Source organism: Bufo bufo, chromosome 8, assembly GCF_905171765.1.
Source record: "Bufo bufo chromosome 8, aBufBuf1.1, whole genome shotgun sequence".
Taxonomy (NCBI): Eukaryota; Metazoa; Chordata; class Amphibia; order Anura; family Bufonidae; genus Bufo; species Bufo bufo.
In genome coordinates this window covers 53,181,381-53,199,935 of record NC_053396.1, presented here as the reverse complement: position 1 = coordinate 53,199,935, position 18,555 = coordinate 53,181,381, and the positions used below count along the sequence as shown (strand labels likewise).

The 18,555-nt window shown below is 41.2% G+C and overlaps 1 protein-coding gene across 2 annotated transcripts in view; it reads right to left on the bottom strand.

Annotated features, from left to right (window-relative positions):
- Positions 1-17,635, bottom strand: part of PLP1 (proteolipid protein 1) — a 73,979-nt gene extending 56,344 nt beyond the window's left edge. For both annotated transcript variants that reach the window (XM_040405571.1, XM_040405573.1), the window contains exon 1: positions 17,564-17,635. In XM_040405571.1, the coding sequence (XP_040261505.1) occupies positions 17,564-17,567 (4 nt within the window). In that variant the 5' untranslated portion in view covers positions 17,568-17,635. The remainder of the gene's footprint in view (positions 1-17,563) is intronic.
- Between the last annotated feature and the right edge of the window lie 920 nt (positions 17,636-18,555).

Sequence of the window (18,555 nt, the reverse complement as noted above, 5' to 3'; positions counted from 1 at the left end):
CAAGGGTTAACAGCCAAACAAAACTCAATATTTATTACCCTGATTCTGCGGTTTACAGAAACACTCCATATGTGGTCATAAATAGTGATGAGCGGCAGGGGCTATATTCGACTTCGCAATATTTCACGAATAATTTGTAGAATATTCGTCATATATTCACGAATTCGAGATTATTTTATTGAATACAAAAAATCGGCAATGTAAAAATCGCGTAATGCGAATTCGTAATCTGAAATACAGGCGTGGGTCACTTTGGCTACATTTTTCAAGCTGCTAGAAGTTTCATGAGTTTCTCCTGAGACTGGAGGAAATGATTGGCACGGCAGAACATTACAATAGCTTTATATGCAGATAGAGTCAAGTGCTCCAATATATTTGCGATTGCGCTAATCGGCAGTGATTAGAATATTTTTTTGCACTACACGCAACTTCACATTTTAGCAGGTCTGACTACAGATTACTGATTGGTGCACTAAGTATTGTTGTGAACTTGACATTGCTTCCTTCTCATTGGCCCACAAGCAAGAAGCAGAGAGGAATCATGTGTTCAGATGGAAAAAAAATGCTGAATATTCGATATAACGAATATATAGCACTATATTCTAAATATTAGCGAATTCTCGAAGTGGCGATATTCGCAAAAAAATTGCTATTCGAGTATTCGCACTCAACACTAGTCGTAAACTGCTGTACAGGCACACGGCAGGGTGCATAAGGGAAGGAGTGCCGCATGGTTTTTTGAAGCCCCCCTGATGCACCCCTACAGTAGAAACTCCCAAAAAAGTGACCCCATTTGGGAAACTACGGGATAAGGTGACAGTTTTATTGATACTATTTTGGTGTACATATGATTTTTAGTTGCTCTATATTAAGTTTTTTGTGAGGCAAGGTAACCAAAAAATGGCTGTTCTGGCACAGTTTTCATTTTTTACAATGTTCATCTGACAGGTTAGATCATGTGCTATTTTTATAGAGCAGGTTGTTACAGATGCGACGATATCAAATATGTCATCTTTCTTTGTTTGTTTATTTCAGTTTTACATAAACATTTTTTTTTTAAATAATGTTTTTGTGTCTCCATTTTCTGAACGCCATATTTTTTATATTTTTAAGACAATTGTCTTGTGAAGGGGCTAGTTTTTTGCAGGAAGAGTTGACGGTTTTATTGGTACCATTTCTGTGTACATATGATTTTTTGATCATTCATTATTACACTTTATGGGGCAAGATGACCAAAAAAATTGGTTGTTTTAGCACAGTTTTTAATTATTTATTTTTACAGCGTTCACCTGAGGGGTTAGGTCATGTGACATTTTTATAGAGCAGATCATTATGGATGTGGCAATACCAAATATGTATAGTTTTTCTTATTTATTGTAGTTTTACACAATAATAGCACAAAAAAAAAAAGATGTTTTAGTGTCTCCATAGGCTGAGAGCCATAGCTTTTTTATTTTTTGACCCATTGTCTTAGTTAGGATCTCATTTTTTGCGGAATGAGGTGACAGTTTTACTAGCACTATTTTGGGGGCATATGCCTTTTTGATCGCTTGGCACTTTATGTAATGTTAGGTGACAAAAAAATAGCTTTTTTGACACAATTTTTATTTTTTATGTTTATCAGGCGGGGTGTATCTTGTAATATATTTACATAGCCGGTCGTTACCGATGCGGCGATACCAAATATGTGTGTTTTTTTCTATTTTTTTTTTCTATTTTTTTATTATAAAATCATGGGAAAGGTTTTTTATTTTATTTTTTTAGTTGAAACTTTATATTATTTTTTATTTTTTTCAAAGTCTATTTCTGTACCACTATGGGACTTCAATTTTTGGGGGTCTGATCCCCTCTGCAATGCATTACAATACATCTGTATTGCAATTTATTGCCTGTTAGTGTATTACAGAAATACACTAACAGGTTGCCTAGGAGACCCAGCCTGGATCTCCTCGGCTTCTGTAGAAGGCAGCTCCCTATGCCATGCAAGGCATTGGGCAGCCTCTACAAGGCATTGGGCTGCCTTATCACCTATCGGGTCCCTACGCTGATTGGCTCCCTCACCCGCCACAAATACTTTCTATGCTGTGGTGAGCGCTGACCGCGGCAGAGAAGGGGTTAATCCGACGGAGGATACAGCAGGGTCCCGGCTATCAGGGACTGCCGGGCCCCTGCAGTGATCGAGCACACACCGCTCCGGTGTCCGCCGATCACCATGACGTAATAGTATGTCAAAATGTGCCAAGTCACCTGCCGCCATGACGTGCTATGACGTCATGTGTCGGGAAGGGGTTCATAATTGATAAAAAAAATGAAAAACATAAAATAAATTACACATAATTGGTATCGCCGTGTCCATAATGACCTGATCTATAATCCCACATGCTACAAGAAAATTTAGATTAGCACATCCATAGTCACAGGTGCACATCCATAAAGCTAATATGCCAGCAGCAAACAAAAAACTTTGGTAGCACACCATTACACATAAAAACACTAGAACAAGGGATTAGGGATTATTCTGGATTAAAGTGGTACTATACCATCTGCAGAAGCCACCTTGACGCCTGGAAGATGGGCCTGACACACGTTTGATCAAAAATGTGCACAAAGAGCTCCTATCTTTCATGTATAGTAGGTATAGTACCACTTTAATCCAGAATAATCCCTAATCCCTGGTTCTATTGTTTGTATGTCTATTGTTTACTCCAGGCTGTAACTCCCCTGCCCTAACCCCGCCTCTATGCAGTCTAATTGACACCCGGCTCAGTCGCCGGGACCGCGCTTGTACAGGCTCAAGCGCGATCCTGTAACTGAATCCCGCATGCGCCGTCCCCGATGCCTGCCTTTCCTCTTCCTCACGCGCGCACGGGGACGGCGCATGCAGGATTCAGTTACAGGATCGCGCTTGAGTCCGACGGCGCATGCGCCGCCTGTACAAGCGCGGTCCCGGCGACTGAGCCGGGTGTCAATTAGACTGCATAGAGGCGGGGTTAGGGAGGGGAGTTACAGCCTGGAGTGAGGGAAGGGCTACCCCCTTGACTTCTATCGTGACTTGTGGAGCTGGAGAAGAGTACTTTATAAGGCGATTTTTTCATGCATATACATGCCAGAAAAGCGGGACAAGACTGTATGATAACACAATGAGGATGATCTATAAGGTACTTTTGATAGTTTATTAAGTGAAATGCAGGTGAAAGGTTCGCTTTAAAAAACAATACAAAAATTATTGAAAAGTCATATGTATCCCAAAGTGGTACCAATAAAAACTACTAAAGGGGCTAAAGCAGCATTTTATTGGAAATAAAATCTAATTTTAAATTTTTACTGCCAAGTGTTTCTAAATTCTATGAAACACTTATTGTGTCAAAGCATTCACTTCACCCCTTAATCAATTCCTTGAGGGGTGTAGTTTCTAAAATGGGGTCACATTTTGGGGGTTTGCTTTCTAGGGGTACCCCAGGGTCTCTTCAAACGTGACATTCCAGCAAAATCTGTCATCCAGATCACACTAACATACAGCGAACTCCCCGCTGATATGGCTTTGATAGGAAATAACTCTGATCCTAGATCCTGGGCATTTAACCCCTTTGATGCCACAGTCAATAACAGGGCCTGATAGGGTTCCTTCTAGTGTAACACTGACAGGCATAATACAGTGAAATACAGGTGAATTAAAGTGGAACTAAAAAACAGAAGCAAAAGAGGTCAACACAGTATAATGAGGAATAAAGAATTGAAAGTTAAAAAAAAGTTTCCCCCCCCTTACTACATGTTTTATTGTGAAAAAAATAGAGAAAAAAAAGTTATACAGAATTGGGATAGCCTCATCTATCATGACCCTGTACTAGTGCTGAGCAAACCGAAGCATTGGATGAGGACCGAAGTAGAATTTGGTCCGAAGTTTAGAAAAAAGTTCCATTTAAAATTCATCCGAATTTTCTCACGCTTTGTGGTAACGAATCAGGTTTTCTTAAAATGGCAGCTGTTACAAAGCGAAAATAAGTGTAGAGAAGACAAACCCAGGAACACAAGATCACCCATAATGCTGTGCAGTCAGCCAATCCACAGACTGCCCTGTGATGTTACAGCCCTATAAAACCCTCATCCTGCGTAGTCTCCACCATTTTTCTGCGAAATGAGCATAGGGAGAGAAGTGGCAAGCACTCATGGGCTAGGGACAGTGTTGCTAAAAATGATTAATAGAAGAGTAGAGAAGACAAGCCCAGGAACACAAGATCACCCATAATGCTGTGCAGTCAGCCAATCCACAGACTGCCCTGTGATGTTACAGCCCTATAAAACCCTCATCCCGCGTAGTCTCCACCATTTTTCTGTGAGCTGAGCATAGGGAAAGATGTGGCAAGCACTCATGGGCTAGGGACAGTGTTGCTAAAAATGATTAATAGAAGAGTATTGCAGAGGGAGAGTATAGGGAGAATGCAGGGAGACTTATGCTGCGTCATTTTTATTTATTTATTCCTACATTTACCTATTCCTACATCAGCCATAAACTAAGATATGTAATTCAATACCAATAGGATGGAATCCTTTATTATTCCAGTGCCAGCATGCCAACCAATACCATCCATCCTGCACCCCTTAGGGTGGCCAGGTCTTAATGATGACCATCTTTTGCTGGCTTTACTTTTTCCAAATCATCCTTTAAATTCTCCATGTCCTAGAAAAGTCAGCAAGATGCAGAAAGAGGAGGATCTGGATGTTCCTGATGACATAATCTCATTGATATTAGATAATGTGGAAAAGAAGGAAAAGCAGATAGCAGAAGGGCTCCCACCTGTAGGGCAGGAAAGCGCTGGGGTTAGAGAGGTGGGTATGCCAGAGCTGATTAATATTCTGTGTTTACTGTCAAATAACCTGCAGGAGATTGCAGGCCAGAACAGCAATAATTTGCATATTGTGCCCCCACCTAACCAGCTAAACCCCATACCAGCAACATCCCCTGTTTAAAGGTGCATTAAAGATGGTGTGCGCCCATTAACAATGTAGACTGACTATACAGTGTTGTCTTCATTATTAAATGAAACGCAGATGCAGGCTAATTAGCTGTACTGTTCTTCACCGTAGCATGGCTGCAAACCACCCAATGTCACGGCGGACAGGATCTCAGATACACAGATAAACCAACCAACAAGTTTCTAGGCGAGAAGCTGTGGATAAGGTCACCTCCTAGCAAATCCCTAACCGCTCTCCCTATACTGCTAAGCCCACATTCAGACCCTTAAGGTGGGAATAATGTGTCCTCGTGCCTGGGCTGAAAATACCCCAGAATCCCTGAGATGGTGAAAGGGGAAAAGGGGCAGCCTGCTCCCTCAGAACCTGGAGGGGACAGACGTCACACAAACAGCCTAGACAGCAAACAACAAAAACAGAAACCAAACTTATCTTATCTGAGCTGGAACAGACAATCCTTCCTTCCAAGGCCAGACTGATTTCTATAACCCGCACGGAACACTGGGAGTGAGTGTAATTTAAACCAATGACCCCACCCAGTGCACCTGAAGGGAGGCGGATCTGGCACGACTCCAAAACAAAACAAAAAACTAAACACGTGCTGCTAATCTGGCCGCCCTCCGCACATAGTCAGAGCAGGGCATGAGAGTACCCCCCCTTCTACGGGTGGGATCTGTGAAAAGCCCTCACCAGTCGGCTGGCACTGACATCCAGCGCCGGAACCCACATCCTCTCCTCAGGGCCGTATCCCCTCCAGTGTACCAGGTACTGAAGGGAACCCCGAAGAACTCTAGAGTCGAGAACCCTGGAGATCTCGAACTCTAAATTTTCATTGACCAGAACAGGAGGAGGGGGCAATGGCGATGGTTCCACCGGTTTCACGTATTTTTTCAGTAAAGACCTGTGGAACACATCATGGATCCTCGAAGTCTGCGGAAGATCCAGCCAAAACGCTACTGGATTGATCACCGCAGATATTTTGTACGGACCAATAAATCTTGGACCCAGTTTCCAAGATGGCACTCTCAGTTTAATATTTTTAGTGGACAACCACACCAGATCACCCACACACAGGTCCGGACCAGTCACACGTCTCTTGTCAGCCATTCGCTTATACCTCTCACCCATCTTCTCCAAATTAACTTGGATCCTCCGCCAGATAGAAGACAAGGCAGAAGAAAATCTCTCCTCCTCTGGCATCCCAGAGGAACTAGTCCCAGAAAAGGTACCAAACTAAGGATGAAAACCGTATGCGCCAAAAAATGGCGACTTACCCGTGGACTTCTGCCTACGGTTATTCAAAGCAAATTCTGCTAGGGACAAGAATGAGGACCAGTCCTCCTGATTCTCAGCCACAAAGCACCTCAAGTAGGTCTCCAGGTTTTGATTAGTACGCTCAGTCTGTCCATTCGACTGCGGATGAAAAGCCGAAGAGAACGAAAGTTCAATGCCAAGCCGAGAGCAGAACGCCCTCCAAAACCTCGAGACAAACTGCGTGCCCCTATCAGAAACCACATCCGAAGGAATACCATGCAATTTCACAATATTATCAACAAAAATCTGCGCAAGAGTCTTGGCATTAGGCAGACTAGTTAATGATATAAAGTGAGCCATTCTACTGAAACGGTCAACTACCACCAAAATTACTGTTCTCCCGGAGGAACTCGGCAGATCCGTAATAAAGTCCATAGACAAGTGCGTCCAAGGACGAGACGGAATAGACAAAGGAAGAAGTGAACCAGCCGGTAGAGTATGAGCAACCTTTGACCGAGCACAGGTTTCACAGGCTGCCACGTAATCCTCAATGCTCTTACGTAACCCTGGCCACCAGAACCTCCAGGACACCAGGTCACAGGTGGACTTACCACCAGGATGTCCAGCAAGGACAGTATCGTGATGTTCCTTGAATACCTTGTATCGCAAACCTTCAGGAACAAGCAACCTCCCTGGGGGACAAGAACCAGGAGCCCCCTCCTGGGCTCCCAACACCTCCATCTCCAATTCGGGGTACAGAGCGGAGACCACCACCCCATCAGCCAAAATCGGAGCAGGATCCTCTGAATCACCTCCCCCAGGAAAGCTGCGAGACAAGGCATCTGCCTTGACGTTCTTAACCCCCGGGGCGAAAGGTAACCACAAAATTGAACCTGGTAAAAAACAGTGACCATCTGGCCTGTCTAGGGTTCAGACGCTTGACAGATTGCAGGTAAGCCAAATTCTTATGATCTGTATATACTGTAACGGGGTGAGACGCCCCCTCCAACGAGTGACGCCATTCCTCAAAGGCCAACTTGATGGCCAGCAACTCTCTATCTCCTACATCATAATTCTTCTCGGCGACCGAGAGCTTCTTGGAGAAAAGAGCACACGGGACCCATTTGCCAGGAGATGAACCCTGAGACAGCACCGCTCCAACCCCCACTTCTGATGTATCAACCTCCACCACGAATGGCTGAGACACATCGGGTTGCACCAGAATGGGAGCAGACGCAAAACACTCCTTAGTAGCTGAAAAGGCCTGCAATGCCTCATCCGACCAGACAGAGACGTCACCGCCCTTCTTAGTCATATCAGTGAGAGGTTTTACAATGGTAGAATAGTTCGAAATAAATTTTCTATAATAATTAGTAAACCCCAAAAACCGCATCAAAGCTTTCTGATTCTCTGGTCGGTCCCATTCCAGAACCGCCCGGACCTTTTCGGGGTCCATACGAAAACCAGAGTCAGAAAGCAGATATCCCAAAAACGGAAGCTCCTGCACCGAAAAGACACATTTCTCCAATTTGGCATATAATTTATTCTCCCGAAGGATCGTCAAAACCTGTCTCATATGATCCTGATGGGTCTTCAGATCAGGAGAGTAAATTAAAATGTCATCCAAGTAAACCACCACGAACCTCCCCACCAAATTATGGAAAATGTAATTGACGAATCGCTGAAATACCGCTGGCGCGTTCGTCAACCCAAAAGGCATAACCAGATTCTCAAAATGACCCTCGTGTGTATTGAAGGCAGTTTTCCACTCATCCCCTTCCTTGATTCTGATCAGATTGTAGGCCCCTCTCAAATTCAACTTGGAGAACACCTTGGAGAACAATCTGATCAAAAAGGTTGGAGATCAAAGGTAGGGGATACGGATCCCGGACCGTAATACGGGTCAATTCCCGGAAATCCAAACAAGGTCTCAGCGATCCATCCTTCTTTTTTTACAAAGAACAAACCTACTGCCACCGGAGACTTAGATGGCCTAATATGACCTTTTGCCAAACTCTCGGCGATATACTTCCGCATGACCTCTCTTTAGGGTTGAGAAAGATTGTAAAGCCGAGACTTTGGCAACTTAGCCCCTGGGATGAGATTAACTGGACAATCATAGTCACGATGAGGGGGCAATTCCTGAGCCCCACCCTCTGAAAAGACATCCGCAAAATCTGAGAGATACTGAGGTAAAGCCGTAGTGGACACACCAGAGATAGATGTGCCAAGACAATTATCCGAACAAAATTCACTCCAACCAATGATCTGTCTTGCTTGCCAATCTATAATTGGGTTATGTTTAGTCAACCATGGTAACCCCAAAACTATAGGAGCCAGCAAATCCTTCATGACAAAACAAGACATAATCTCAACATGTGAATCACCCACCCTTAAGTGAATTCCATGAGCAATATGAGTGAGACTCCTTTGAGAAAGAGGGGAAGAATCAATTGCAAAAACTGGAATCTCTCTTTCTAAGTACTTAGACCCAGATTTTGAAGAAAAAGAAAGTCAATAAGGTTTACCCCAGCACCACAGTCAAGGAATACTTCAACAAAAAATTCTCTTGAGTCTAGCGCCACCATAGCTGGAAGGAGAAAACGGGTATTACAGGGAGCTTGCATACCTGCCTGCTCCACCACACCATTCACGCTACCAAGAGTCAGGAATTTTTATTTTTTTTTTCTCATCAACATGCGGTTTAACAAAAGGACAAGCAAAAATAAAATGACCACTTTTCCCACAGTAGTAACATAGTTTATGCAATTTCCTAAAGTCTCTACTACCAGAACGGAAAGAAACCTGACCCAGCTGCATGGGTTCCTCCCCTACCCCAGAGTTACCTGTAACATCACCCTGGGAAGCAGTAGAGACGAAACCACTCACAGAAGGGATCCCTTGCGCGGAGGGAGCCCTACACCTCTCTCTAATACGTCTATCTAACCGTACTGCCAAAGACATTGTATTCTCCAAAGAATCTGGGTACTCATGAAAAGCAAGGGCATCTTTCAATCTCTCAGATAACCCCTGACAAAACTGACTACATAACGCGGGGTTATTCCACTCTGACTCGGTAGCCCATCTCCTAAACTCAATGCAGTAAGCCTCTGCAGTATGTTCACCCTGTAATAAATTACGTAATTTCGATTCCGCCATCGAGACCCGATCTGGATCATCGTAGATTAATCCCAGGGCCTTAAAAATTCTTCCACCGACCGGAGGGCCCGAGAACCGGGCGGCAGAGAAAAGGCCCAGGATTGGGCGTCCCCTTTAAGCAGAGAGATGATTATACCTATCCTCTGACTTTCATCACCTGACGACGATGGACGCAGATGAAAATACAATTTGCATGACTCTCTAAAACGGATAAAGTCATCCGTACCCCCTGCAAATCCATCAGGAAGAGCGACTTTAGGCTCCCCACAAATCTGACCTGCACCCGATGCCAGAGCATTCTGACACCGTGTGACCGAATTACGCAGATCCGCAACCTCTAGGGATATTCCCTGCATGCGGTCAACTAGCGCATCAATTGACGCCATCACAAAACCGCTGAGCAATGACAGTCAAAGTATTGGCGGGTTATAATGTCACGGCGGACAGGATCTCAGATACACAGATAAACCAACCAACAAGTTTCTAGGCGAGAAGCTGTGGATCAGGTCACCTCCTAGCAAATCCCTAACCGCTCTCCCTTTACTGCTAAGCCCACATTCAGACCCTTAAGGTGGGAATAATGTGTCCTCGTGCCTGGGCTGAAAATACCCTAGAATCCCTGAGATGGTGAAAGGGCAAAAGGGGCAGCCTGCTCCCTCAGAACCTGGAGGGGACAGACGTCACACAAACAGCCTAGACAGCAAACAACAAAAACAGAAACCAAACTTATCTTATCTGAGCTGGAACAGACAATCCTTCCTTCCTTGCTTCCAAGGCCAGACTGATTTCTATAACCCGCACGGAACACTGGGAGTGAGTGTAATTTAAACCAATGACCCCACCCAGTGCACCTGAAGGGAGGCGGATCTGGCACGACTCCAAAACAAAACAAAAAACTAAACACGTGCTGCTAATCTGGCCGACCTCCGCACATAGTCAGAGCAGGGCATGACACCCGCAGCACGGTCACTTCCTGCAGCCGTACCCTAATGATGAAATAATTCGGAACAAATGAAATTGGCTTGGGTATACCTGATTTATAGCAATTCATGATGAAATAATTCAGAACAAATGAAATCTCTTGGCCAACTTCGGCAAAGCTGCCAAATCGAATTTTTCAAAACTTTGCTCATCTCTACCCTGTACTATAAAATTAACATTTATGCATGGAAAAGTCTAAAAAAATAAAAATAAAAAATAATGCCAGAGTTGCTATTTTTGTTAGCCAACATCCCTAAAAAATAAGAAGAAAATGAGCATGTTATTTATAAAGCACATCTAATATCATGGAAAAAAATGGATTTCTGGGTTATGCACATATAAACCTATGTACAATTCCTTAAGGCCCAAAGTGGTCTTTTTTCTTAACAAGTTAAGTTAATAAAACAATTATTGTAGGTAGACATCACTTTTTAAGAATCAAATATGAGTTGCAGACAGCAAGTGTCAGTGACAACAAATGCCAAAAAAGCACTAAACACTAAATTCTCAGGCATATTATCGGAGAAAAGCTTGTTCATCCAGTGAAATTATCTTTTGTGCGGACCACTCAATCATCATTTCTGGGTAGCAGATCATGTTATATAAACAGTGATCTGCTGCCCAAAAACAATAGCCATTGCTCATCTTCATATAGTGGAGGTGATCCCTGCATTGAAATGCAACTCCTTACCTCCACTGACTAGCCGGTAATTGTCTGCCAATCAGCCCAGTGTGTAAGCACGACCACCACTGATGGATTGCAGGGTGGTCTGTAACCATGGAAACGAGCAGTGTATAATGTGATGGAAAAATGAATCCAGCCAGCAAAGGAGGCAATATGGATAATAACAGTACATTAGTAAGTGGCTTGTATTAACTTCCTCTACATGATAAATGCCACTTACTGAAGTGAGACAACCCCTTTAAGACATGTATGAATGACTGGACCTCAAATACTGCTTTAAATATGCATATAAAAGTTTGTTATAGATTACATGAAAAACAATTAAAATCAACAGAAAGAGCTGTGTATTTGTAACAACACATGTAAAGGGTAAGAGTTGTTACAAACACACAATTATTTTTTAACCTTTTCTCTTTTTCTCTTTCTTGTGGGATCTCTGGGCTTTTCTTTCTTCTAACCTGTGGAAGAAAGCTTGTTAGATTAGTACTTGCCCGTCACCTTGCTCTGCTGATGCCACTATCCCCCCGTACACACACAGGTTGCGGGCTTTTCCGCCTAGGTCTGTATTCACTACTCTTGCTGTTCAGCTACATTTACCACCATGCAGCTGAACAGGAAAAGAAGTGCATACATTCAGTCAGGACCCGGGTGGAAGATCCCGCACCCTGAGTGAGTGCAGCAGAGACAGTTCTATCATTGGAAAGTGCATCAGTATCTAGAAAGGTAGGTAATAACCTAATGATCTGTCTTGCAACGGGTTAGAAGAAAGAACAGCTTTTATTAAAAGTCCAGTGAACCCCTTTAATGGAATCTATAGTAAGCAGTCATTTACAAATTGTATCTTCGTGTTTTTTGGTACCTAGTTGGTTAAGCATCTCCTGTATTATGACAGTAGATCCCCCACCTCACCAACATTGGACTAAATTGTCAACTGGCACTCTAAAACCCCCTTAGATTAGCAATGATAATACATCTTTGTGTAAAGTAATCAAGAATAGAAGGTTGGATATCAGCAACAATATGCAGATATAAGACCACCACATACCAATAATCAATAGCATTTTATTGTTCACAAAACTATAAAAAAAAAGAAGTCTTGAAACAATAGGCCACAGTCCTCTGGATTCTTATCTGGAATATTTTCATTAGTGGTGCCAAGTAGGCTGATGTATTTCAGTTATTTAACAAGACTGTTATTCTTTTGTTAAGTCTGACAACATACAGTATTAGTATACAGAGAATATAGTCATAACTTGTATACAATACACAACAGTCCCACAAGCAATCATAAGAATAGACAATTTGCCTCTGTGTTACAAACAAATGACTGGTGAGGCGGGCCTGGCATGTCCTGACACCGGGTGCCTCCCATTACTCCTACTCACTTACAGGAACACAAAGAATATTGTGAAATTGTGTTGATAAACATGCCACATTGTATATGAAGGCCAAGCATGTCTCAGAGTTGTAAAACTTCTGCTGATTCATGACATCATCGGCACTTTGCGCGGTGAAGAGGGTTGCCATAGATATCTATAAATCATACATGGAACAAATGAGACTCACTATTATAAACTATTTTAAACGTCTGGTTTGGAGCCAGAGCAGGACAGTGGTGGACAAATCAAATTCTCTGTCATCTGATTGTGACTAGCAGAATGACCACTGCCAGGGGCGCAGAAATGATTCCAATTTTCCTGATACCCTGAATCTTTACTGATTTTAGAGAATCTATCACCATTCCTAATAAAGTGGTTTCAGAACTGCTGCTTTGCTTTATTATTATGTTAAGCCTCATGCAGACGTCCGTGGAACACGGTCTGTGAGATTCCGGACTGGCACTGCAGGAGCGCACGGCGTCATTGGTTGCGCTCATGCAATGCCATTCCGGTTATCTCACGGACCGTGTTAGGCGTTAGTCAGTGTTCAGCAAAGTGCATTCCAAATCAAGCCATTTATGTATGTTCATAACGCTGATAACCAAGAGCAAACACTTAAAGGAGACACCTCATCTGTGAAACTTAAACTCTGTATTTGTATACTATTTATATATCTTATTTTATAACACCTGCACTAAATGGTTGTCTATTCATCTAAATAGCCACATCTTAGGGTATGGTCACGCAGAGCTGTGGATTTCTTTTGCTGTTGAGAATCCGCAGTGTCTGCTGTTGCTGCTGGCATCACAGTAGGTCTTCCTCTGCTTTCATCATTTGCATTGCAAAGGTTGAAAGTCGTGATGCGGATTTAAAACCTGCAGTCAGGTTTTCTTCGCAGCGTGTGGATTAGATTTCTGAAATGTTTTCCACTCTGCTTTACGGTACATGCTACAGATTTTCCCTTATACTATATTTTGTAGCAGCTCTCATATTAAAGGGGTTGTCTGTGATGAGCATGCATTAGTGTGTATCTTGAAGGTCAAAAAAGTAAGCCAGCACTCCCCAATATTACCTCTCGTGCAAGGACCCGGGCCAGTCCGTAGTATAATCCAGGAAAACAACGAAAAATGTCCAGCACTGAGATGAATAAAAGTCTTCAATCTTTATTCCATAAATTTAAAAGAATAGAATTCTTCACATGGACAGCGGTAACGCCACCAACGCGTTTTGATCTATCAGATCTTAATCATGGTATGGGACAAATGCAAGTATAGTACTCTTATATACCTGGAATGAAAATGGCTCCACCAACCAGGTTGGAATTGCCATTACCACACAGGTGGTTGTGATATCAGCCATTCCTTGTATTTAACCCCTGCTGTTCACAATTACACCTAAAAACAATGTCCTATAAAATAAAATAAATGTGCAACAGAACATCTGATGAAGCAAATCCAAACATCCACAACTCAGTATAAAAAGGAAATTACCCTTTATAAACGGGAATGAGCATATGTAAACATGCATAGCTTTGGGAAATGACATTATTTCTCTGACTCGGGCAGAGTCCACTGAGGCACATAAGCATATCAGGGCCACTATATTAAATTCCATGACATTGTACAGCAATTCATCTATACCTCATACATTATTCACAAGATACATTCCAAAATTAAATTGTGTGTCGTGTACAATGGCGAATGACCTCAGGGTGTTTTAAATATTATATTTTATTTTTGTAGGCCAATCGGGTTAGTAGTGATACATTATTTCACGCTTCATATTTAGACCGTTAGGGGCTATTGTGTTGCATTGAAATATCCAATATGCCTCCCTATTATGCAGTAGATCTTTGACATTGCGCCCCTCCCCCCCCCAACGTATTTTTTTTTTTTTCCATACCAATCACTTGCAGCCCCATTAGTGAACCTTTACTGTAATAAATGTTTGGATACACTTGATATGTTCCTATTTGTTTTTGGATGAGTGATGTCTTTAAGATGTTCTAAAATACGGGTTTTTAGTTTTCGTGATGTGCAACCTATGTGTGGAATGGAGGAGGAACTAATAGTCACTTCCACTCATAGAAAAGCAACAGCAGGTAACACAATCTTACATGCTGCCAGTTCACACCCAAAACACACCATTAAAGCATCCCCATAGGCGAATTAACGCGTGTTAAGCGCAACTGCTCTGATCCTACCCAATATAAGAAGGAGGTATAAATACTGACCCAACGGCTAAAAATGCACGGTTATACAAATTGGTCCCTACGCCATGCCAGACAGTTAGTCTCCAAAAAAAAAAACTATCAGCCTTGTTAATAAAAATATCAATAAAAAAGCAGAGTTGCAAACAACAAGATTTTAAAGTAAACCGTTGCTTATTCTCCATTATAGCAATCAGTTCAATCAGATTAAAGATATTGTTCATAAATGCTTGCCCATCTTGGAAGATGATGCTACGGTAAAGGGACTGATACAACAGGGATGTTCTGTTATTTATAGGAGACCCCCATCGATGGGAAAAATCTTATCACCCAGTTTATTCCAGTCCATAAAAACACACAAGGCTACTTGGCTACAAAGTACCGGCTTTTATAGATGTGGCTCACATCCTTGCCGTACATGCGGACATGTAGTATTAAGTAAACAGTTTTCAAACGCAGATGACACTGCATCTTTCACAATTAGGAATTATATCAATTGCAATACTACATTTGTCATTTACATGATCCTGTGTTCACTTTGTAATAGAAAATATATAGGTTGCACATCACGAAAACTAAAAACCCGGATTTTAGAACATCTTAATGACATCACTAATCCAAAAACAAATAAGAACATATCAAGTGTATCCAAACATTTATTACAGTCACATAAAGGTTCATTAATGGGGGGCTGCAAGTGATTGGTATGGAAAAAAATCAAAAAAACATTTAGCGGGGGGGGGGGAATGTCAAAGATCTACTGCATAATAGGGAGGCATATTGGATATTTCAATGCAACACGATAGCCCCTAACGGTCTAAATATGAAGCGTGAAATAATGTATCACTACTAACCCGATTGGCCTACAAAAAAAAATATAATATTTAAGACACACAATTAAATTTTGGAATGTATCTTGTGAATAATGTATGAGGTATAGATGAATTGCTGTACAATGTCATGGAATTCAATATAGTGGCCCCGATATGCTTATGTGCCTCAGTGGACTGAGCAATATTCCCGTTTATAAAGGGCCATTTCCTTTTTATACTGAGTTGTGGATGTTTGGATTTGCTTCATCAAAGTTTATCTGGGTGTCAGATGTTCTGTTGCACATTTATTTTATATGACATTGTTTTTATGTGTAATTGTGAACAGCAGGGGTTAAATACAAGGAATGGCTGATATCACAACCACCTGTGTGGTAATGGCAATTCCAACCTGGTTGGTGGAGCCATTTTCATTCCAGGTATATAAGAGTACTATACTTGCATTTTTCCCATACCATGATTAAGATCTGATAGATCAAAACGCGTTGGTAGCGCGTCCGCTGTCCATGTGAAGAATTGTATTCTTTTAAATTTATGGAATAAAGATTGAAGACTTTTATTCATCTCAGTGCTGGACATTTTTCGTTGTTTTCCTGGATTAGTGTGTATCTGTCTAAACATACAAATCACTTTTAATAATAGGGAATGTAGACTTTCAGAAATGGTTTTGTACAAAGAGATTACAAACCTTACGTGATGTTATGTTTGTAATAGATGGGCTGTAATGTTCTTGGAAGTTTGACTAGATGATTTAATTTGTCTTACATGAATGACATGAATGAGATGTCGCAGTCAAGTGCTACAGTGGAATAGTGTAAAATGTCAACAGTAACAGTAATAATTATAATAACCGCTTGAGACACAGAAATGTTGAGCTTATTTGGCAACATAAGGTGAAATCCCATATAGAAATTTGATATGACAGGATAAATAGGGGCATATTTATTAAATGGCTTAAATATACCCTAAAGCTAGAGTAGCTATATATATTTTAGGCCTCTTGCACACAACTGTATGTATTTTGTGGTCCGCAAAAAACGGATCAACAAAAAATACAGATGACATCCGTGTGCATTTCGTATTTCGCGGAACGGAACAGCTGGCCCGTAATAGAATAATACTATCCTTGTCCGTAATGAGGACAATAATAGGACATGTTCTATTATTTTTTTTTGCGGAACGGGAATACGGAAACGGATTTCACATGGAATACCTTCCCTTTTTTTTGTTTTTGCTGACCCATTGAAATGAATGGCTCTGAAAACTGTCCGCAAAGAAAAATGGAACGGACATGGGATGAAAATAAGTTTGTATGCAAGAGGCCTTAGACCAGTATTTTACACCCACAAAACTGGTGCATGGCAGTAATAAATCCGGCAGATTTAACGAAGCCACACTAATATTTTACATATATAACCGAATGTGGTGTGTGTGTTGCAAGTTATTATTCCTTTTGACTTAAATCTTAAAAAAATTCACTGAAAACAAGATGCGCAAAAATTCTGCCACAACTCATGCCAAAAAGTAGCACCACATAGATAAATCTTTCCTGTTGCTCATCTTTAAAGAATGCAGTGTGGAAGGTATGAGTTCCCTTATGTGTATCACATATAAAAAATTCTATAAAATACTAAATACCAGGCATTTCCTATCTTTCTTATGAGAAATTTAGCTCAAACCAAATAGTTTTATCACCTACATCTATGGGTTTAAGAGAGAGTTCATACAGATGAATTTCTATAATCTGAGTTTGTAATCTTTGCCAATAACTGTGAGTGTAAATCCATTTCCTATCAACATATTGTCCAATACAAAGGCTACTCTAATCATACAGAATAGTAGTGTTCTGTAATCTATTTAACTTTTTTGATTAAGATTGATATTTTATTTAGCTCTTTTGTATATAACCCATGATTTGCCTTACATAAGGTAATATTACAACATACATCATAATAATGCATAAAAACTGTTACAGGTTTACTAGTTATCCTATTTATGTGTTCTAGGTATCCATGTATGTACAAATAAAATTATTCTTATGTTTGTATATCAGAAATGTTATCAGAGATAGATGGTTGTCCAACTTCTGACTTACCCATGGTATTCAGTACTGTGGAGGAGCCTTGTCAGTCTGTTATCTTTTCCTCTCTGTAACTGCCACCAGAATCTGTGTCCTCAGTGTCATTTGAATTGTTTGTATATATTTGCCAAGCCCCTTAACACATTCCTTTCTCCAGTGGTCAGGGTACCGGTCAGTAGAATAATAGAACAGGGTGGCAACCTTCCCCATTGTGGAAAAACATTGGTTAAAACATACTCATAGTGGGTGTTAGCACCCAGATGCCAGCTCCCCCCCACATCAATCTCGTGTGAATAATATAAATGTTTATTGTTATTGAAAGGAGAGGAGAATAAGAATCTAAGAATTATGTAAACTGTTAACCCTAGAATATACATAGATGTAAGACAGATGGCTGATGCTATGAAGCATAGTAAATTAGATGGACATACAGCTGATGAGTTATATCTATATGCCTTTTTGGTAAGCAGGCTGCAAAACGAAAAGGAAAGTGTTAATATTTGTTTCTTCTGCCAGTATTGGTTGGGTTGTGGAAGAGAGAGGCAGCTCCTATCACAGCTTCGCACCCAGCACCATTGGAAGAGCAGCTGCAGCTATAATGAAAGGCAGGTCATGTTAGACACAATGAATAAGATATGTTGTGTAAATACTGTTTTATACTGAATATACTGAATATATTGTTGAGGCTCGAGAATTTTGCAAATAACATTTAAAATGAAACTAATCACAAGGAATTGAACAGGAGCGATCACAATGTCACATTTGCAAATGTTAAAATGGTAAAAAGAAATAACCAGATAGCTAAATAGAGAGTGCTATATTTTTATTTTAATTTTATGCACTTATATAGTGCTGCTATATTCCACAGCACTTTACAGACATTAGCATCAAGCTGTCCGCAATGGGGCTCACAACCTAAGTTCCCTATCAGTATGTCTTTGGCGTGTGGGAGGAATCCCACGCAAACACAGGGAGAACATACCAAACTCCATGCAGATGTTGGCCTT